The sequence below is a fragment of the Oncorhynchus clarkii genome, chromosome 19, assembly GCF_045791955.1.
Source record: "Oncorhynchus clarkii lewisi isolate Uvic-CL-2024 chromosome 19, UVic_Ocla_1.0, whole genome shotgun sequence".
In the NCBI taxonomy this organism is placed as follows: domain Eukaryota; kingdom Metazoa; phylum Chordata; class Actinopteri; order Salmoniformes; family Salmonidae; genus Oncorhynchus; species Oncorhynchus clarkii.
In genome coordinates, this window is record NC_092165.1 from 19,864,139 (window position 1) to 19,887,774 (window position 23,636).

Genomic DNA, 23,636 nt, shown 5'->3' on the forward strand with positions numbered 1-23,636 from the left:
ACTGAAGAAGATGTTGGCGAAGAACCATTTTTAAGAGTCTACAGGAGGGCGCACCGGGATACACAATGAAAAGTTGACAGGCAAGTCATTTGTTTTACTGGAAGGCTAGCCAACTAGTCAACTTTTAGTAAACAATAGATACGAGGTTGGTGTCCCTTTTTTGAACAAAATTAAACGGATATATCTTGTAATTGAACAAAATAGTAAGGTGGACGTATTGTTTTGCTAAACCGTTTATCAAAAATCTGATGGTAGTAGTATTTCTACTGAAATGTCAAACATGCTAATTGTTAACCCGTTAGCTAGCAGTTTTACGACACCAATAATCACAAAACATCGATTGCTTGATCACAAGATAACTCTGTTGAAGGTAATATATTTCTTAAACACTGTTGAGTATGCCGATAATACTGGGTGCTACGCTACTTATATCTCGCTGAAAGTGTAAACTCACCGGGAGTGTGAACGGAACCTGCCATGGCTGTGGCCAGTCACCATGACATTAGTAGGCCTATATCATAGCTCTAGTGAACAGCAGGCAGAGTGACTGACGCTGGGAGTTTGAACCCGGGTCTTATTTGCGCCAGAAGAGTGCAGTAGCATGCTCATCAAAAGTGTAGGTTTTGGTTTGGCACAATGAGAAAGCATATCTGGCCATGGGAAGTTAAGAGCTATCAGAAACCCCTTCATGGGAGCTCCAATAAAGCCCACTACATGAGGCCGCGATGAGGTTTCTGTGGCGACGGCAGGCAGGTCTCCCAGTCCCAACACGCAGAGCTGCTTTAACATTATCCCAGATTTGGCTGGAGAGACTTCCTGTCATCTAACTGTATTGAAGCTGTCTCCCTAAGCAACTCATTGCTCTGTGGGACGCCAAGTCCAGCACTCACCACTCAGGACCCAGATGTTTGTGGAATGAAGCCTATATACGCCACTCATAGCCTAGCAACCCAATCTGAACGTGACATTTCATATCCATTCCAGGACAGGACTCCTTTGCGAAAAACTGGACCATGACAATTGGTAGGCTAGCTTCTTAATTCATACACTAACTGACTAGGCTAAATTCATTTGTCCTTGATGAGTCATTCACACCTTTGTTTTCTGATCGAACCAAATGCACAGGAGGGAGAGAAATCGAAACAAACAGACACATGCGTCTGACCTTGTTTCTACTACGTCCCTGTGTGCTTATCACAGTAGTAACGGCATGGTATCAGGGTATTACGATTGAGGGCAGCAGCAACAGAGTAGTAGTGGAGTTAATCTCAATAGCAGCAGGAAACAGAGTAGTAGTAGTAGTAGTAGTAGTACTCTAGGGAAGTTAATCCCTGTATGTCAACATGACCCTGACAGAACAGAACAGCATGTACTGCCATGATGCCTCCCAATCAACGTCTGTTGTGTAACTACATGGTCCCAATTGCTTAGTGGGTTGAACTATGTTTCTGGCGTCACCAGGGTTGTGAGTTTGATTCCTGCATGGACCACATACAGTTGAAGTCGGAGGTTTACATACACATCAGCCAAATACATTTAAAATCTGTTTTTTCACAATTCCTGACATTTAATCCTAGTAAAAAGTCCCTGTCTTAGGTCAGTTAGGATCACCACTTTATTTTAAGAATGTGAAATGTCAGAATGATAGTAGAGAGAATTATTTATTTCAGCTTTTCATCACATTCTCAGTGGGTCAGAAATGAACATACACTCAATTAGTTATTTGGCAGCATTGCCTTTTAAAATTGTTTAACTTGGGTCAAATGTTTTGGGTAACCTTCCACAAGCTTCCCACAATAAGTTTGGTGAATTTTGGCCCATTCCTCCTGACAGAGCTGGTGTAATTGAGTCAGGTTTGTAAGGCCTCCTTGCTCGCAAACACTTTTTCAATTCTGCCCACACATTTTCTATAGGATTGAGATCAGGGCTTTGTGATGGCCACTCCAATACCTTGAATTTGTTGTCCTTAAGTCATTTTGCCACAACTTTGGAAGTATGCTTGGGGTCATTGTTCTTTTGGAAGATCGACCAAGCTTTAACATCCTTACTGATGTCTTGAGATGTTGCTTCAATGTATCCATGTAATTTTCCTACCTCATGATGCCATCTATTTTGTGAAGTGCACCAGTCCTTCCTTCAGCAAAGCACCCCCACAACATGATGCTGCCATCCCCATGCGTCACAGTTGGGATGGTTTTCTTCGGCTTGCAAGCCTCCCCCTTTTTCCTCCAAACATTACGATGGTCGTTATGGCCAAACAGTTCTATTTTTGTTACATCAGACCAGAGGACATTTCTCCAAAAAGTACGATCTTTATCCCCATGTGCATTTGCTTACTGTAGTCTGGCTTATTTATGGAAGTTTTGGAGCAGTGGCTTCTTCCTTGCTGAGCGGCCTTTCAGGTTATGTTGATATAGGACTCGTTTTACTGTGGATTTAGATACTTTTGTACCTGTTTCCTCCAGCATCTTCACAATGTCCTTTTCTGTTGTTCTGGGATTGATTTGCACTTTTCGCACCAAAGTACGTTCATCTCTAGGAGACAGAACGCGTCTCCTTCCTGAGCGGTATGATGGCTCTGTGGTCCCATGGTGTTTGTACTTGTGTACTATTGTTTGTACACATGAATGTGGTACCTTCAGGCGTTTGACATTCGAAAGGCACTCACACATCTGAGCAATCTTTTTTGCAGGTGCATGGTAAGAGCTGAACAAGATGAAGGAAAAAGGAAACCGCACACTACTCTTGATAGTATCCCTGATCTTTAATAAGCTTACGTATCGGCTACACGGCCTTCGTCAGAGCTTTTGGAAATTGCTCCCAAGGATGAAGCAGACTTGTGGAGGTCTACAATTCTTTTGATTTTCCCATGATGTCAAGCAAAGAGGCATTGAGTTTGAAGGTAGGCCTTGAAATACATCCACAGGTACACCTCTAATGGACTCAAATGATGTCAATTAGCCTATCAGAAGCTTCTAAATTGATGACATTATTTTGTGGAATTTTCCAAGCTGTTTAAAGGCACCGTCAACTTAGGGTATGTAAACTTCTGACCCACTGTAATTGTGATACAGTGAATTAATCTGTCTGTAAACAATTGTTGGAAAAATTACTTGTGTCATGCACAAAGTAGATATCTTAACCATCTTGCCAAAACTATAGTTTGTTAACAAGAAATCTGTGTAGTGGTTGAAAAACTAGTTTTAATGACTCCAACCTAAGTGTATGTAAACTTCCGACTTCAACTGTATACAAAGTGTATATTTGTAGACCTAATATTTATATAGTTCTGCCACTGTAACTGCATGGTCCCAAAAGCTCAGTGGGTTTGACTGTGGCACTGGCAACACCAGTAAGCAAATATGGAACGAATGTCAGATGTTACAGATGTTTCCTGCTGCTATTGAGATTATCAAATCAAATGTTATTTCTCCACTCATTACCTGTATTAACTGCACCTGTTTGAACTTGTTACCTGTATAAAAGACACCTGTCCACACACTCAATCAAACAGACTCCAACCTCTCCACAATGGCCAAGACCAGAGAGCTGGGATAAAATTGTAAAATTGTAGACCTGCACAAGGCTGGGATGGGCTGCAGGACAATAGACAAGCAGCTTGGTGAGAAGGCAACAACTGTTGGCGCAATTATTTGAAAATGGAAGAAGTTCAAGATGATGGTCAATCACCCTCGGTCTGGGGCTCCATGCAAGATCTCACCTCGTGGGGCATCGACAGCCCCGAAACCTGAAGGATCTGGAGAAGGTCTGTATGGAGTGGGCCAAAATCCCTGCGGCAGTGTCTGCAAACCTGGTCAGGAACTACAGGAAACGTATGATCTCTGTAATTGCAAACAAAGGTTTCTGTACCAAATATTAAGTTCTGCTTTTCTGATGTATCAAATACTTATGTCATGCAATAAAATGCAAATTAATTACTTAAAAATCATACAATGTGATTTAAAAATTACAGACCTCTACATGCTTTGTAAGTAGCAAAACCTGCAAAATTGGATGTGTGTCAAATACTTCTTCTCCCCACTGTACGTCTTGTGTCTGGGCCTTTGAATTGCGACTCCTTGAATTGCGACTCTTTCGCTTGTTTGATTGCCTTGCTGAGGGAATAACTACGCGGTTTATATTCGGCCATATTCCTGACCTCTTTCCATGATTGAATGTGGTGGTTCGCGCTTTCAGTTTTGCGGGAATGCCGCTGTCTATCCACAGTTTCTGGTTGGGGTAGGTTTTAATAGTCACAGTGTGTACAACATCTCTAATGCACTTCCTAAAAAACTCACTCATCGAGTCAGCGTTTAAATCAATGTTATTGTCTAAGGCTCCCGTAACATTTTCCAATCCACGTGAACAAAACAATCTTGAAGCATGGATTCCGATTGGTCAGAACAGCGTTGAATGGTTCTAGTCACTGTTACATCCTGTTTGAGTTTCTGCCAATAGGACAGTACGAGCAAGATGGAGTCGTGGTCAGATTTGCCGAAGGGAGGGCGGGGTGGGGCCTTGTATGCATCGTGGAAGTTAGAGTGGCAGTGGGTCCAGTGTTTTGCTCGAGCGGGCAACAGTCAATGTGCTGGTAGAATATAGGTAGCCTTGTTCTCAAATTAGCTTTGTTGAAATCACCAGCTACAATAAATGCAGCCTCAGGATATATGGTTTCCAGTTTACATAGAGTCCAGTGAAGTTCTTTCCAGGCCATCGTGGTATCTGCTTGGGGGGTGACATACAATGCTGTGACTATAATCGAAGAGAATTCTCTTGGGAGATAATGCAGTCATTATTTGATTGTAAGGAATTCTAGGTCAGGTGAACAAAAGGACTTGAGTTCCTGTATGTTGTTATTGTTACACCATGTGTCGTTAATCATGAGGCATACACCCTCGCCCCTTCTTCTTACCAGAGAGATGTTTGTTTCTGTCGGCGCGACGCTTGAAGAAACCAGGTGGCTGTACCGACTCTGACAACATATTCCGAGTGAGTCATGTTTCCGTGAAACAGAGTATGTTACAATCGCTGATGTCTCTCTGGAAGGCAACTCGTGCCCTAATTTCGTCCACCTTGTAGTCTAGAGACTGGACATTGGCGACTAATATGCTCGGAAACGGCGGGTGGTGTGCTCGCCTTCTAAGTCTGATCAGGAGGCCGCTCCCTCTGCCTCTCCTGCGGCGACAAAGTTGTTTTGGGTCGGCCTCTGGGATTAGATCCAATGTCCAGGGTGGAGGTCCGAACAAAGGATCCGCTTCGGGAAAGTCATATTCCTGGTTGTAATGTTGGTAAGTTGACGTCACTCTTATATCCAATAGTTATTTCCCGGCTGTATGCAATAACACTTAAGATTTTCTGGGCTAACAATGTAAGAAATAATATATTAAAAAACAAATTGCTGCATACTGCGTTTCCTAAGGACTTTCCTAAGCGAGGCGACCATCTCTGTCAGCACCACTACTGCTGACATGATTCGCTATCCTACATTTCAGAAAGGTTTGTTATCGGAGGTTGTACCCTTGCTGAACAAACCCCATGGTTGTGGGTTTGATTCCCGGATGAACCACATATAGCTTCCTGAAAATACAAGTTACTGTCTAGATGTTAAAAGTTCTGTACAGGAAACGACCATGGGGAAGCCAGGTTAATTCACTCACTGAGGGAAAATACAGTATAGGCAGTGGAGCCTTGATTATGGAAATGGCCCTACTTGAGTGTCCTTGATGAATGCAATGGAGAGCCCTCTGGGTGAATGCAATGGAGAGTCTATTGACATTGACTCAGACCACGTGTGTGGGTGGGTGGTGGCTTAGTGTAGCTCTGGGAATGGTCTTAGTCATCATTATCCCTGGCTGTTGATCTCTGTCTCGTTGGGCGTAATGACAAGGTCAATGTCGTTGTGTCACTGTTATGCAACTGTTGTGTTGACGGACGCGGAGCTAGGGCTTTGTGGACATCTGTGCTCCACGCTGAAAATGCATGCATCCAAAATGGCACACTATTCCCTATATAAATACACTACTTTTGACCAGGGCCCATAGTTTGTATTTGGTTTCATACACTTTATTTATCAACGTTAGTCCCATTGAGATCAAGTCTCGTTCGCCATAAAGACCTGGGCCCGTATTAACAAAGCGTCTCAAAGTCAGAGTGCAGATCTAGGATCAGTTCATACATACGGCCCCTGGCCAGGAGATTTTGCCTAGCTGCTCATTGAGAGGTCCTGTTGACTAGGCCATTTGCCATGACAGTTTGCTAAGGAGCACAGTTAGATTCAGTGCCAGAGCCGCTTGGTACTGAAGCCAAGTGTTGGTTGTTGGAGAGGTGATGATGGCGTTGATTTGTCAACCGCTGTGGTTTGATGCAGGTCCAGTATGCCTGATGAGGTATCTATCAGTGGATTAACACCTAGGGCTGCCTCCGCTGTTTGTGTCTGTGGATCTCAGTAGTCAATACATGCTCCACGTGTTGTCAATACGTTTTCCAGTAAGGGATGATAACTCCTAAAACTGTTGTTTTACAAAAATGTAGCAATGTCACATAGACCATTTAATCGTAGACAAAGCATTTTCATTCAAATAGGCCCATCTTTTTTTTTCTTCTCCAAAATGAATACTTTCACAAATAATCGAATACTTATGTCCGTTTGGATATTCAAATATTCTAATACCTGTGACTATCCCTAATGGCGAGGATGACATCATGTAGGAGGTGTTGGATTGATGCTGGTGGTGATGCATGGTCCTCCTGGTACTAAGTTCTTCTGATTCTTCTTCCCCTACAACAGTCATGTCATCACGACAGTAGAACATTCCTCTGAGTACAACAGGAAATTGGTAAAACATTTTTTAAAAAGGGCTGGTATGTCAGGGAAAAACCTGGCCTATTTCAGGTCCCACTCTGCCCCTGCAGAGGTGCATATGTTAAAGGGATTATGAATCGTGCATGATTAACAAATCAAAATAAGGCCACAAATAGCATCATCGACAACAACATAAGAACTGCGAGGTTCCTCTCTCGCTCTTGATTTCTACACGATGTCTGCTTGTTCAGCTTATCATATCCATACGATGTCACGCCTACTCAAGACTGTTTACCCCTGACTGCGTCAAATCTCAATGTGGGAATGGTGACATTGGATGGAAACGTCGTGGCCGGGGCTGGAATTTAGTGACAGCACGTCATTGACTCGGACTAATTCCAATGTTAATTTGCTTTGGTTGTTGGCAGTGGCTGGCAAGGGCACGCGATGACGACGCTGGCAGACGCTGCAGGCCCAGTTGGCACATGGCGGTCACCCCCGTTGGCTACATCTGTGAGACACAGACATCCAGCTGAACACAATCATCTCTATCTTTACCCTCACTGGAGGCAAGGCCATTTGCAAACTAGATGTTGCCCTTGACAAGCAGTAGCACCGGACAATTGCTTCTCTTTCTCTTTAGGCTAGAGAGGACTCGGTGTTTCAGGAGCTCTGCAAACAAGAGTTTATTCATCTTGGCAGGAGATGGAGTGATTGAACGGTGCTTTTTGTGGATTTAACTTCAACAATTTGTTTTACACGGATCGTTTTATTTGTTGTGCTGTGCTCGGGCCAGAGGTCCACTGTGTCATAATGAAAAGATGGGATAGGGCGATTTGAGGTAGCTGAAACTAGAAGGTGATTGGGAGGGGGTGCGTTGACTATGCTGGATCATGTCTCTTGACATGACATAGTACCAGCATTAAGGGTTAATAAAGAGAAATAGGAGAGAAGAAAGAGAGTATAGGGAGAGGGAGAGGAAAAGAGAGGGAGAGGAAAAGGGAGGGAGAGGGAGGGAGGGAGAGAGAGAGAGAGAGAGAGAGGGGAGAGGGAGGGAGAGGAAAAGGGAGGGAGGGAGAGGGGAGAGGGAGGGAGAGCGAGACAGCGAGATGGAGAGACAGAGACTGTGGCTGTCTCCTGGGGCAGATGGCATGCTGGGATTCTTTCGCTCCTAGAGACTGAAGAGTGTGTGTTAATTCTCACTTATTATCTCCCCAGCTAGAATGAAGCCTAAGGGGAATCACCAAGTAAAGACAAACATCCACACACCTCTCTTACTCTCTGTGTCTTGCTCTCTGTGTCTTACTCTCTGTGTCTTACCCTCTGTGTCTTACTCTCTGTCTCTCCTCGCTCTCAATTCATTTAAATCTGCCTTATTGACATGACGTAACAATGTACATGTTGCCAAAGCTTACTTAGGAGATTAAGTGATACATTTACGATATGAACATAGTTAAAATAATAATCAAGACTGTCAATGGGACAACACTAACAACGATAATCAAAGGTTAAAATAACCATACATTGAGCAATAACAACAACAATGCCGTGGAGGACATGTGCACTGTCCCTCATTTTATGGCAGGCAGCAATTTAGTGCTCTCTCTCTCTCTCTCTCTCTCTCTCTCTCTCTCTCTCTCTCTCTCTCTCTCTCTCTCTTTTTCATCCAACCTCTTTAGCTGCATGCAATGTCCATGGCATATTAGTGGATCTAAACAGAACAGTGTTTGGAGGGAGGGAGGCAGAGAGAGTGGAGCAGAGGGGTGAGAGAGAGGGAAGGAGGAGAGAACAAGAGAGATGGATAGAGGGAGGGGAGCAGAGCATAGGGATGGGAGCGGTAGACACAACAACGCCAGTCACATTTCTGTGAGAGATTCTGGAACAGGACAAAGGCTGACAGTGGAAAACACAAACCAGCTACAAAGGGCCAGGCAGCTCTGCTAAACTAGGGCTGCGTCCTACACGGCACCCTCTTTCCTTTAGAGTGCACCACTTCTGACCCGGGCCCATAGGGCTCTGGTGAAAAGTAGCGCACTATATGAGTAGGACGCCATTTGGGACACACATCGAGGTTAAGGCTGAACCCAATACACAGAGACACCTCATTGGTTGGCTCCCCTGCTGTTGTTTTTCACAAGTCAGCGATTTGTCGCCTCATGTGGGATATTTTCTCACCGCTTGTTGGTCGTTGCTCATTAAACAGTATCATTAGCTGAGGTTGCGCTGAAGTCGTCACTCCTTTAGAAAATAGAGCTGATTGTAAGCGAGACAACTGTTAACGTAACGGTATAGGAATTACCCCAGCCAGCCAGGTAAGTGTGTGTGTGTGTGTTTGTGTGTCCATGTGTGTCTATGTTTGTAAAAAAGTGGTATTTGACACATTTTCATTATCTGCGGTGGTGGTTGTGGTGTGTGTGTGTGTGTGTGTGTGTGTGTGTAAATAACTAACATCCCAGTAATGTTCTCAGTCACGTCCTTCTTCTCCGCACCTCTTCGCAGTGGCACGCTCACACAGCCGTGCTACATTCAACACCAGGGCCAGGGTAAAAACTGCTCTGACACATGGCCCGTCCCGAACCACATACTATTCCACATATAGTACTCTAATTTTGACCAAGGCCCGTAAGCCTCTGGTCAAAAGCTGTGCACTATGTAGAGAATACGGTGCCATTTTAGGACACACCCACAGATGAGCCAAGAGAGGTGTCAGCCAGAGGGTTTGTGAATGACACTGTGTGTGTGTGTGTGTGTGTGTGCGTGCCTTCATTGTCTGCATGTGTGTAGAGAAGCCCTCTTGCAATGCTGAAACTAGCTTAGCCTAAAGTGAACCTGTAAAACAACACTTTTCACCGTGTTAATAAAACATACAGCGAGCTCCAAAAGTATTAGGGCAGTGACAGCATTGTTGTTGTTGTTTTGGCTCTGAACTTCAGCTTTTGGGGATTTGAAATGATACAATGACCCTACTGTAAAAGTACAGACTGTCATCTTTAATTTGAATGTATTCTCATCCGTATTGGGTGAACCGTTTAATAATTGCAGCACTTTTGGTACGTAGTCTCGCCCGTTTTAAGGGACCAAAAATACAAGGACAAACCCATGTGTATTTAAGTCGTGAAAAGTGTAGTATTTGGGCCCATATTCATGGCACCCAATTATTACATCAAGCTCGTGACTCTACAAACATTTTGGATGCATTTTCAGTTTGTTTTGGTTGTGTTTCAGATGATTTTGTTGACCAATAGAAATGAATGGTAAATAATTGATTGTGTCATTTTGGAGTCACTTTTACTGTAAATAAGAATAGAATATGTTTCTAAACACTTCCACGTTCATGTGGATGCTACCGTGATTACGGATCATCCTGAATGAATCGCGAATAATAATGAGTGAGAAAGTTAGATGCACAAATATCATAGCCCAAAACCTGCAACCCTCACACTGGAGTAACCCTCACCCCTTCACTCTACTGAGAGAACTGTAGAGAGGAGAGAGAAGACACACACACCTGCTGCTGTATATATTGGATATTTTTTGTGAGAGAACATACAGTGGGGCAAAAAAGTATTTAGTCAGCCACCAATTGTGCAAGTTCTCCCACTTAAAAAGATGAGAGAGGCCTGTAGTTTTCATCATCGGTACACTTCAACTATGACAGACAAAATGAGAAAAAAAAATCCAGAAAATCACATTGTAGGATTTTGCACAATTGGTGGCTGACTAAATACTTTTTTTGCCCCACTGTACGTGAGCAGTTTATTTGAATATGTCTGTACACAGTGTGTGTGTGTGTGTTTCAGCATGTGTGCGAGCACACACGTTTTTCCGTGTGTACAAACTACACAATGTTTACCCCTCTTCTCTTCACTGGTACTTAATCTTCTGTCTAATCCACACTGCTCCGGGGCAGCCATGTTTCATAAGATTTAGCAGTGAGACGCAATTTGGGGAACTGTAAAATGGGTCATTCTATCCTTTTGGGTTTCAGGGGGATTTAAATAGCAAAGAAAGCACAACACATTTTTGAAAAAAAGCTCAGATTAGCTCCACGCTCGCGCTCTCACCAAATATTCTCGGATTTCTCAGATACATGCAGAAGCTCATTAAGGTAGGCTACTCTCGAATACAGTACAGTTGCACACTCATGCACGCTCTTACGCACGTATGCACACACACACAGATGTACGATCTTATTTTGATTACTCTTTTGTTACCGAGAATTTCCTGAACAGCAGGAAATGCAAACTTTTAGTATGTTTGAGTTTTAAAAAGGATTCTAAAGTTTGTCATTTAGATTTTAGAATGTCAGACTTGCTTTTCGAAAGATGTATCGACCTCTACCAAAATGTCCATAAATTATAATTCACATGTCCTGTTGCTGCGGGGTTATTTTTTCTGCTGTCATCAAACTGGCTCAAATTAAGATTGTACATCTGTATTGGCATTTGACATGGATTCACACACGTGCGAACACACAGACTCATACGCATACACACACACATACTCTCTTTAGGTGCAGCGTAGAGAGGAGAGAGTAAAGAGTAGGAGACGAGAGGAAACCGTTATTTGAGCTGAGCACTTCTCTCTGAGCCAGAGCAGGGTAAACCCATCGAAGAGAAGACCCTGACCTGACGGCAGCAGGTGTGTGTCTTCTCTCTCCTCTCTACAGTTCTCTCAGTAGAGTGAAGGAGTGAGGGTTACTGCAGTTCAGGGCTGATTGTGCCCTCTCTCTTTCTCTCTCTCTCTGTGTCCCTCTCACTCTCTGTGTCCCTCTCTCTCTCGCTGTGTTCCTCTCTCTCTGTGTGTCACTCTCCCTCTGTCTGTCCCTCTCGCTGTGTCCCTCTCTCTCTCTGTGTCCCTCTCTCTGTCTGTCCCTCTCTCTCTCTCTCTCGCTCTCTGTCCCTCTCTCTCTCTGTGTCCCTCTCCCTCTGTCTGTCCCTCTCTCTGTCTGTCCCTCTCTGTCTCTCTGTGTTCCTCTCTCTCTCTGTGTCACTCTCCCTGTGTCTGTCCCGCTCTGTCTCTCTCTGTGTCCCTCTCTCTCTCTCTCTCTCTCTGTGTCCCTCTCTCTCTATCTGTCCCTCTCTCTGTCTCTCTCTCTCTCTGTGTCCCTCTCTCTCTGTGTGTCACTCTCCCTCTGTCTGTCCCTCTCGCTGTGTCCCTCTCTCTCTCTGTGTCCCTCTCTCTCTCTCTCTCTCCCTCTCTCTCTGTCCCTCTCTCTCTCTGTCCCTCTCTCTCTCTGTGTCCCTCTCTCTCTCTGTGTCCCTCTCTCTCTCTCTGTCCCTCTCTCTCTCTGTGTCCCTCTCCCTCTGTCTGTCCCTCCCTCTCTCTCTCTCTCTCCCTGTGTCCCTCTCTCTCCCTGTGTCCCTCTCTCTCTCTCTATCCCCCTCTCTCTCTCTGTCCCTCTCTCTCTCTGTGTCCCTCTCTCTCTCTCCCTCTCTCTCTGTCCCTCTCTCTCTCTCTGTCCCTCTCTCTCTCTGTGTCTCTGTCTTTGTTTCTAATCATCTCCTCTGCCACCATCAGACCAATGAGCTGGAGAGGACACAAAAACGCTCTCTCATTTTTTAAAATTATTTTTTTATTTCACCTTTATTTAACCAGGTAGGCCAGTTGAGAACAAGTTCTCAAGATGAAGCAAAACAGTGCGACCCAAACAACAACACAGAGTTACACATGGAATAAACAAACATACAGTCAATAATACAATAGGAAAGTCTATATACAGTAGGTGCAAATGAGGTAGGATAAGGGAGGTAAAGGCAATAAATAGGCCATAGTGGCGAAATAATTACAATTTAGCAATTAAACACTGGAGTGATAGATGTGCAGAAGATGAATGTGCAAGTAGAGATACTGGGGTGCAAAGGAGCAAAATAAATAACAGTATGGAGATGAGGTAGTTGGATGGACTATTTACAGATGGGCTATGTACAGGTGCAGTGATCTGTGAGCTGCTCTAACAGCTGATGCTTAAAGCTAATGAGGGAGTCTCCAACTTCATGTATTTTTGCAATTTGTTCCAGTCATTTGCAGCAGAGAACTGGAAGGAAAGGTTGCCAAAGGAGGAATTTCTGACATTTAATCGTAGTAAAAATTCCCTGTCTTAGGTCAATTAGGATCACCACTTTATTTTAAAAATGTGAAATGTAAGAATAATAGTAGAAATAATTATTTCTTTCAGCTTTTATTTCTTTCATCAGTGGGTCAGAAGTTTACCTACACTCAATTAGTATTTGGTAGCATTGTCTTTAAATTGTTTAACTTCGGTCAAACATTTTGGGTAGCCTTCCACAACCTTCCCACAATAAGTTGGGTGAATTTTGGCATATTCCGACAGAGCTGGTGTAACTGTGTCAGGTTTGTAGCCCTCCTTGCTCGCACACGCCTTTTCAGTTCTGCCGACAGATTTTCTATATGTTTGAGGTCGGGGCTTTGTGATGGCCACTCCTATACCTTGACTTTGTTGTCCTTAAGGCAATTTGCCACAACTTTGGAAGTATGCTTGGGGTCATTGTCCATTTGGAAGACCCATTTGCGACCAAGCTTTAACTTCCTGACTGATGTCTTGAGATGTTGCTTCAATATGTCCACATAATTTTCATTCCTCATTCCTCATTCCCCCATAGAGACTGCCAGAGTTCCGGACAATAGGCCCTCAGATTTGACACACTGAACTCTGTTTGAGAAGTAGTTGGTGAACCTGGCGAGTCAGTCATTTGAGAAACCAAGGCTGTTGAGTCTGCCGATAAAAATGTGGTGATTGACAGAGTCGAAAGCCTTGGCCCGGTCGATGAATACAGCTGCACAGTGTTGTCTCTTATCGATGGAGGTTATGATATAATTTAGGACCTTGAGCGTGGCTAGGGTGCACCCATGACCAGCTCGGAAACCAGATTGCATAGCAGAGATGGTGCGGTGGGATTCGAAATGGTCGGTGATCTGTTTGTTAATTAACTTGGCTTTCAAAGACCTTAGAAAGGCAGGGTAGGATAGATATAGGTCTGTAGCAGTTTGGCTCTAGAGTGTCTCCACCTTTGAAGAGGTTTCCAATCTTTGGGGATCTCAGACGATACGAAAGAGAGGTTGAACAGGCTAGTAATAGGGGTTTGCAACAATTTTAGAAAGAGAGGGTCCAGATTGTCTCGTCCATTTGTAGGAGTCCAGAGATTGCAGGTCTTTCAGAACATCAGCTAGCTGGATTTGGGTGAAGGAGAAATGAGGAGGCTTGGGCAAGTTGCTGTGGGGGGTGCAGGGCTGTTGACCGGGGTAGGGGTAGCCAGGTGGAAGCATGGCCAGCCGTAGAGAAATGCTTATTGAAATTCTCAATTATCGTGGATTTATCAGTGGTGACAGTGTTTCCTAGCCTCAGTGCAGTGGGCAGCTGGGAGGAGGTGCTCTTATCCTCCATGGACTTTACAGTGTCCCAGAACTTTTTGGAGTTAATCTCTCTCTCTCTCTCTCTCTCTCTCTCTCTCTCTCTCTCTCTCTCTCTCTCTCTCTCTCTCTCTCTCTCTCTCTCTCTGAAAGTAATGGCCACTTTTCAGTTCATGATTTGAGTTTGAATTCATCACTTGAACTGATTGAATTAGAATGGCATGAACTAAATTCCCTCTGCATGTGTTTCTATTTCTGTTTGTTTACTTGTTGTTTGTTGTTTGTACACGTGTGGTTGCTTTAAGGAAGGGCTGCGGGGCCGAGACACGTGCTTGCCTGCTAGACAGACCTCAGGTTCTCTCTTTTTTTATTTATCTCTCTGTCTTTCTCTTGTACTCTGTGTGTCCCTCTCTCTATCTCACACGCACACATACACACAATCTCTCTCTCTCTTTGTGCCTCTCTTTCTCCTCTACTGTTCTCCACTCGCGTGACTCGTTTGAACATGAGTTGTAGCTCATTAGAAAAGTGGAATAGTAAATGATTTGACTGACTGGGGCGCTGTGCTCCACATACACTGCTCTGCTTCACTGTCAAAGACCCAGCACAAGCCTGTGTGTGTGTGTGTGTGTGTGTGTGTGTGTGTGTGTGTGTGTGTGTGTGTGTGTGTGTGTGTGTGTGTGTGTGTGTGTGTGTGTGTGTGTGTGTGTGTGTGTGTACATATTTGCTCTACAATAATAGTCTTAGGTTTCATTGTTTTAAGAGGTGTAGATACAGGTGTAGGATCTTAATTTGATCACACTTTTGTTGCTGAGAAGTTTCCTGCAAAGATATGCGAACTTGTGGTGTATTCAAAGTTTAAAAAGGCTTCTAAAGTTTGTAATTTTCACTTTAAAAGGTCATATTTATCAACCCGATAAATGTATTAACCCCTGCAAAAAAATGTCCATTAATTAGAATCCACATAATTATTCATTTTTTCTTGTTTCTGCAGGATTATTTTCCTGCTGTAGCAATCTGGCTCAAATTAAGATCCTACACCTCTTGGGGATTTGAGGGTTGCATTACATTTAAAATGTTATATCCACATAACCGTCCATAACCATTACGGTCTATGACCATCAGCAGGCTGTTAGCCACCCTGCCAGCATAGTGGAGTCTGCCACTAGCAAAGTCAGTGTAGTCAGCGCAGCTATCCCCATTGAGACCGTGTCTGTGCCTCGATCTAGGTTGATCAAAACAAAACATTGCGGTGTTTGCTTTAGCAATCTCACTGGGATAAAGACCTCCTCCATTCCTGTCATTATTGAAAGAGATTGTGATCTCTCACATCTCAAAATATGGTTACTTAATGTTAGATACCTCACCTCCAAGGAAGTCATAGTCAATGAACTAATCACTGATCATAATCTTGATGTGATTGGCCTGACTGAAACATGGCTCAAGCCTGATGAATTTACTGTGTTAAATGAGGCCATCTCCTCCTGGTTACACTAGTGACCATATCCCCTGCGCATCCCTCAAAGGTGGAGGTGTTGCTAACATTTATGTCAGCAAATTTCAATTGACTAAAAAATAAATGACTGCGTTGTTGTTTTTTGAGCTTCTAGTCATGAAATCTATGCAGCCTACTCGATCACTTTTTATAGCTACTTTTTACAGCGGCCTCCTGGGCCACAGCGTTCCTCACAGAGTTCCCAGAATTCTTGGACCTTTTAGTCATGGCAGATAATATTCAAATTTTTGGTGACGTCAATATTCACATGGAAAAGTCCACAGACCCATTCAAAAAGTATTTCGGAGCCATCATCGACTTCGGTTTTGTCCAACATGTCTCCGGACCTACTCACTGCCACAGTCATACTCTGGACCTAGTTTTGTCCCATGGAATAAATGTTGTGGATCTTAATGTTTTTCCTCATAATCCTGGACTATCGGACCACCTTTTCATTACGTTTGCAATCGCAACAAATAATCTACTCAGACAGCAACCAAGGAGCATCAAAAGCCGTGCTATAATTTCTCGGAAAACCCAAAGATTCCTAGATGCCCTTCCAGACTCCCTCCGCCTACCCAAGAACGACAGAGTACAAAAATCAGTTAACCACTTAACTGAGGATCTCAATTTAACCTTGCGCTATACCCTAGATGCAGTCAATATGCATCTTAGGTTACAATGTTTAACAGGTATTGGGTAAATATTGAGTGAATTAAGGGTTACATTACATTTGAAATGTTATATCCACATAACTATCAATAAGAGTAACTGGGTATAACCATCAACTGTAATTTCACACTCTTCCCTCTGCAGATATTTTTTTAAAGATATTTCCTGTGAGTCAGCCAAGGCAATTCAATAGAAAATATGCTTCGCTCCTTCTTGGCTCGTTCTTTTGCTGTCAACACCTGCTGTTTGTGTGAACAATACTTCTCAGTTTTGAAAATCACAAAAGCATGGCAGTGGTTAGTCATCTTGGCAGCGAGAGAGAGAGAGAGAGAGAGAGAGAGAGAGCGAGAGGGTCGGTTGGGGGACCGGAGAGAGAGAGAGAGAGAGAGAGAGAGAGACAAACAGAGAAAGAGAGAAAGAGATTGCGATAGACAGAGCGTATACAAAGAGTTGGCTTGGATGTCGGAATGATAATAACAAATGTGTTGTATTGAAGTCATTGCAGCCTTTCAGCCATCTTGGCAGCATGTAGCCTTCATCTGATAGCAGCTAGGCATTATGTGAATACATCCACTGACGGGGCGTTTTTTGTGACATTACAGAGGCATCATCCACTGCCAACAATGATCTACGTCACATCAGTCGCCAGCAGGACATTCTCTAGGCCTGTTCTCTGTGGGGAGAATATGTGCGTGTGTGTGAGCATCATAATTATTCCCTCTCCACCATGGCATAAATGATTGGCAGCTCCAGTGACAATAGACTTTGAAATTCACATCCTAACCTCCAACAGTTGTCATTATCGTCCTTCTCCTATTGTTGTTGTGTTCAGAGCTGAAACGGAAATATGATTGTTTCGAAAAGGTGGAGGTTGGCCGCTTTTGTACTGTTTGTGTGTGTATGTGTGTGTGTGTGTGTGGGAGGGGGGGTCTGAGCCTGTTTGTGTGTGTGTGTGTGTGGGGGGGTGTATGTGCCTGTTTGTGTGTGTGTGTGTGTGTGTTTCTTTATATTTTTTGTACTGTTAATTTTACTGGTATCAATTTACAAGAATAAATCCAGTAGATAGACTCTGTAGAAAACACTACTGTAGACCTCCTAGGGCCCAGAGATAAAATATACTGAACAAAAATATAAACGCAAATGTAAAGTGATATAAAATATCCCAGAAATGTTCCATACGCACAAGTTTATTTCTCTCCAATTTTGGCCACAAAATTGTTTACATCCCTTTTAGTGAGCATTTCTACTCTGCCGAGATAATCCATCCACCTGACAGGTGTGGCATTTCAGGAATCTGATTAAACAGCATGATCATTACACAGGTGCACCCTGTGCTGAGGACAATAAAAGGCCACTCTAAAATGTGCCGGTTTGTCACACAACACAATGCCACAGATGTCTTAAGCTTTGAAGGAGTGTGCAATTGGCATGCTGATTGGCTGGGCCTGGCTCCCAAGTAGGTGGGCCTATGCTCTCCCAGTCCCACCCATGGCTGTGCCCCTGCCCAGTCATGAGAAATCCATAGAGAGGGGACCTAATTAATTTAATTTGACTGATTTCCTTATATGAACTGTAACTAAGTCAAATTGTTGAATGTTGCATTTATACTTTTGTTCGGTATACATCCTTAGTTCAACTTCAATATCCTTATTTTAGCTCAACACTATCTCCACCCCTTTGTTCCGCTTCATAACTTTTCTTACCATCTCATAGCAACCTCTTTCATTATTTAATATAGACCTCATAGTCAAGCATTAGATATGACTTCAAAGTCGCGCATTGTGTAGCCTAGGCTATGTGTGCATCCCAAAATGGCACCCTGTTCCCTATATAGTGCACTACTTTTAACCAGAGCCAGGGCCCTGGTCAAACGTAATGCACTATATTTGGAATAGAGTGCCATTTGGGACGGAACCATCGGCAACCTCCGCTCTCTATTCGCTGTTGCCATGGCGTCAACAGTTGCGTAAGATACAGGTGTTGGTACTTTTCTCTTTCTCTCTTCCTGGATATTTCTGGAGACGAAGAGAAAGAAAGACGCCCCCTTGGCGTTTCCTAAGTTTCCAAAGCCGTCAGTAATTCTACAGAAGGGCATATGATTATTGTTCATTGTCTTCCACAGTAGTAAGTTGTACTTGAATGTGTCTATCTGTATGAAATGTTGCCACCCACGGTGAGAGAGATGGGAGCCGAGGTCAAGATTTGAGTGATGTCTGTTAAGTAGCAAGTAGTTATTTTCCGGAGTATTGTCATAGTTGATCAATGACATAGTTTGCAATTAGAGGCATTTGCGTCACACTGATTATCACTCTGGTTGCTCTGTTTTGGCTGCCAGCTAACAGTAATTTTCAGGTAAAAATACATTTCTGGTCTTGTCGTTTGTTCTGTATTTCTTATTTTCTCCTGCTTTTGTGGTTCCCTGTACTATCAATTATTACAATGGTTGTTCTAAGCTAGTAGAGAACTAGGTGCAACAACAAAAAAATATATATTTGCGGGTATGTTGACATCGACTGTAGGGGAAAAGTCGTCTGAAGGAGTGAGTACATTCATTTTCTCTAAGTTAGCTTCACCTAATGAACCTCTCCCCGGCTGTAAACATACATTACGTCCGATGTTTGTTCCACAAATGTCAGCGAATGTCAGAGAAATGTCAGCGAGGGCACACTTTATACTGCTGTACGTGTGTGTGTGTGTGTGTGTGTGTGTGTGTGTGTGTGTGTGTGTGTGTGTGTGTGTGTGTGTGCGCGCACAGTCTGTCTGAACTCATCCTCACTGCAAAGGACACTTGGTTTTTTGGTTTCATTCCAGGAGTTTGTAAAGGCCTACAGGTATGTTTGGCAGTTACAACAACATTTCAAAATCTTTCCTCTTTCAGTGTTGAAAGAGCCACTCCATTAGGCTTTTAACAATGCAGATTATAAAATGTGTTTCTTGTTCACTTGATAATATTAGAAATATTCTTAATTTAGGCTAGTAATTGCACCAGCCAGAGGCACTGGACCCCCCCACATGCCCCAGCTGGCAACATTGAACTGGAGTGTTGTTTAGCTTCACGTCCCCATGGCAATGGCAGCCCTCCTCCGCCCCCCTCCATCCTTCTGCTGTGGACTCTATCGACCCCAAATAACCCCAGTGAGTCAGATACCCTACTGACAATAGTATAGTCTATAGAAGGAGGCCTCTACACAAGCATATATCAGCGTTTAGACTCTTCGTCAGTGTGTGTGTGTGTGTGTGTGTGTGTGTGTGCGCACGGCCACGCCCGCATGTGTGTATAGCGTGGTAGGACTCATCGAAGTTCTAGGTAGCTTATTATAACCAATTACGCTACGTGATCTTCAGTGGATAATTATATAAATTAAACTATTTTATTAGTTTGTCACATCTGAACTTACAGACATAATGTGCAGTAATTTGCTAGTAGAAACGATTTGAATTTGACTTAATTTAAATGTGAGTGGTACTTCTCACCTCGCCTCAGATATATACTCCTAAGGGTTTTTTCAATGGTGATCATTGGAATTCCACTTAGTTCCGTACTTCTCACCTCAGCCAAACTGCTGTATTTTTCAGACAGAACTCTCTCTCTCTCTCTCTCTCTCTCTATATATATATATATATATATATATATATAATGATATTTCCAAATGGATCCTTGCCTGTGTTTCCGCCTTTTAATCAGAGACACCTGCATATATTAGCCATTCTCTTGAAAGCCACTGCTCAAGCTTTGTACCCACATGTGTCTTTAGTCATCAGAATCCCACTTGCTCGCTCTCGGTCCCCGCCGAATGGAATGGTAGAGACTGAGAGACAAATCTAGGCCAACGCACTCTTCTGAATGACAATCAGGTTTTGAAGGCAGGAGGCAAAACAGTGCGAGGTGTCCCTGAATCACATTCAAGCCTTAATAAAACACTTCAACACATGATCATTAAAGAATCAGAGTTTCAGACTCTTGCATTCTAGTTAACATGGAAGTGTCTTTAATGTGAATCTTTGAACTGCTGAGGGTGGCGATCACAGGAGGTTGGTGGCACCTTAATTGGGGAGAATGGGCTCATGGCTCCGTTCCAGACGTTATTATGAGCTGTCCTCCCCTCAGCAGCCTCCACTGGTGGACATGTGAGTGGTGTAGTAACCCTTTAAACCAATCAGTGGGCTTTTACCAGATTTTTTTTTCTGAATTTAAATTCATTTTTTTCCCCCACTAAAGTAGTGCACCGGCCCTTTACTTGAATGAGCAGACTGACGTAGACTTCCGTAGTGTGGGCAACAATTGATTTTCAGCGTCTTGCTTTGTCAGGAAAAAGGTAGTTGTATAATTAACAACAGTTGGGATTGTAAGAGTTGTTGCCCTCTCATTCTAATGGTATCCAAAAATAACAAAACCCCGTCCTCAAACATTTACATCAAAAGGTGCAAAGTTAATCGTCAAATTAAATATATTTATTTTTCTTTTTTCTTGATCCAATAACATGGAGAACAACCACTCAATGTAAATGTACATTACTGTATTGTACATAAGTTGTTCATCTCGGTTTGTACCTGTCCACTTTCCATCACCGTGAAGAAAAACAATGCACAATATGGTAATTGAGTACATTGAGACGCCAAGTGGCTTGTGGTGTGACGACGTGGCTCAGTTGGCAGAGCACGGTGCTTGCAGTGCTAGGGTTGTGGGTTCAATTCCCATGTGGGGCAATGTATGTAATGTAATAGTCTACTTGAATGGAGATGGAATGACTAGACCATTTCAGTTATCACGTAGAAATAAGTATCTCAAACTAGAAAACATTTGTCAAGCAAGTGTTTTAAAAAAAAATATTCCACAGATATCAGTTTAGCTGTTTTGTACAGATAATTTTCAGCCTCGAGTTGTAAATGCTGGTAAACACAAAAGTATTGCACTGGGTCTGCTAGTCCTGTCTACATCGCAGCACCCCATCCCAAAACGACTTCCCGCGGCTATGGCAGAGTCTCTCTGGTCCATGCCCAGGATTGCAGATTGGCCGAACCGGGGTTGAGTTGATTTGTGTCTCTTTCAAGTGCGTTTTGAGGCGCCTGCCACACCGTCTCACTAGTCTCCTCTGTCTGAAATTGGTTTATGTCTCTCCCCATCAAAAAGGAAACATTAACCTCTAAAGCAACTCCACCAAATTCCTCCATTAAGTTTAACACTCTCTAATCCATCCCTCTTTTTAAACTACTGTTTATGGTGCATGAAGTGTCACTGCCTAGGACTAGAGGGAGACATAAACGGGGCATTCTTTGAAATATGCCTCGCCACGGAAATAACAAGCTTATGCATACTCTCTCTCTCTATCAGTTTTGCCTCTAACCAAATAAGTGTGTTTTTCCAACTTCTCTCTCTGTTTGTTCCTCCGCCAGAGACCATGACCACCGCTACGTCCCCCATCCTGTTGAAGTGGGACCCCAAGAGTCTGGAGATCCGCACCCTGACCGTGGAGCGGCTGCTGGAGCCCCTGGTCACACAGGTAGGGACACACAGCTTTAGCAGAGGCTTTAGCTCACCAGGCTAACACAGTCGTTGGGGTAACGGAGGTGATGATGAGTAACCGTGCTGCCTAAACTGTAGCCTGGGCTTCACCTGTCTTGCGGTGGGCCGGAGACCTAGGTTTAAACCCAGCTAGCTGGTCACTTACTCACTGGTTATAGCTAACGACGAGGGCTTTTCTGGTTTTTACTGATAATAAAATCGAAGCTATACTGGGGGTTGGACCAACCAGTGAGAGACACTTTTGACAGAGGTGGTTCGGCGAACGACGATCATGTGATGAGTAACCTTGCCTGGGCTTTAGCTCGTTGGGCTAACACAGTCTTGTGTTGCGCAGGAGACTTGGGACCAAACCCAGCCGAACTCACACTCGCTGGTTCTAGCTGGTAACGAAGCTGACAACACGCTGGAATGACTAGCGGAGAGACTAGCAGGCAGAGAGATTCCGTATAGAAAAGGGTTCAAAAGATAGAAGTTCTTCTTCCCATAGAGGCATTCCTCAGAAAGTAGGTTACTTAGCAACCGCTTCTCTAAGAAAGCTTTGATAAACCTGCAGCTTCATGGCAGGCAGCAGGTAGCAGCATACACACACACACACACACGCACACACGGTCCGTATCTGTTTTGAAACTGCTAGACTTACTGTTTAGCCTTGTACTTTCCTCTACAGCCCCGTTACTCTAGCTTCCCGTTGCGAGTTTTGGAAGTGTTGATTCTACTCTTCTTGCCAGCTTCGGCCTTCCCCGTTGTATCAAGAATCAGTTCTGTTCTCTTTAATCTTTGCTGTTGAGTTTATTTCTGGGTTAGCGACGGATGGTTCTGGCATCCCTGGACAAACCAGAACCTGTAGCTTGTTGTGCTGTGTAGCAATTGGTTGCTTGTCAAACAACACTTTGTTTGTGGTCCTAGTGTCTATGTGTTGGTTGATTTGCTCTGATGATGGCAAGGACAGTTGAACGTCATCGGCAGTTCATTGGTTAACATTATATTGCAACCCCACTCCCCTGTCTAACACACACACACACACACACACACACACACACACACACACACACACACACACACACACACACACACACACACACACACACACACACACACACAGTCAGTGTTGGTAGTGCTTGATCAGCAGAACGTGATGTGGCTGAGGGCTGTGCTTCCCACAGGAGCCCCACCCACTGGGAGGCACATGGCAGATACCACACTGATTGGAACAGAGATAATACACTGCTCTGAGCAGTGTGTGTGTGAGACAGAGAGATAGAGATGAGTGTCAGCCTTTGTTTGTCTAGCCTATTTGTGGATGAGAGAGACATTAGTGTGTGTTTATGAACAGTGGGAGTGTCCTCTTTCTCTCTCTGCTGTGTGAGGGAGATGGCTTCCACCTCTGTCTGTCTGTCTGTCTGTCTGTCTGTCTGTCTGTCTGTCTGTCTGTCTGTCTTCCCCTCTCATTCTCACATTCTCGCTCTATCTCTCTCTCTCCTCTGTAAAACGGACTCCTTGCCTCTCCTACACTGCTCCGACTGAGAGTCCAACATTGGAACCCCAGCCTGTTACTTCTCTTGCCTGGTCACCCAGCACTGGAGCTTTAGCATTCTATTCATTTGACTGAAGTTGCCCGGTCAGGCAGCCTGCTGTTTCTCTTTAGTAAGATAGCCTGGGTCATTATACTGCACCTCAACAGTCTAGAATGAAATATGAAAATGCTATTGGCTATTACATGGCCACATAGTTTGCGAAGGCAGCCGAGAATGTTTTTGGCTTGTATTGGCCGT

The 23,636-nt window shown here is 43.8% G+C and overlaps 1 protein-coding gene across 4 annotated transcripts in view; it reads left to right on the top strand.

Annotated features, from left to right (window-relative positions):
- LOC139374910 (catenin alpha-2) overlaps nucleotides 1-23,636 on the top strand; it is a 677,819-nt gene that overhangs the window by 19,456 nt on the left and 634,727 nt on the right. For 3 of the 4 annotated variants that reach the window (XM_071116130.1, XM_071116133.1, XM_071116132.1), the window contains one exon: nucleotides 21,735-21,841. In XM_071116130.1, coding sequence (XP_070972231.1) covers nucleotides 21,740-21,841 — 102 coding nt within the window. In that variant the 5' untranslated portion in view covers nucleotides 21,735-21,739. Of the gene's footprint in view, nucleotides 1-9,026; nucleotides 9,115-21,734; nucleotides 21,842-23,636 lie in introns of those variants that run through there. The other variant, XM_071116131.1, reaches the window with a different exon arrangement.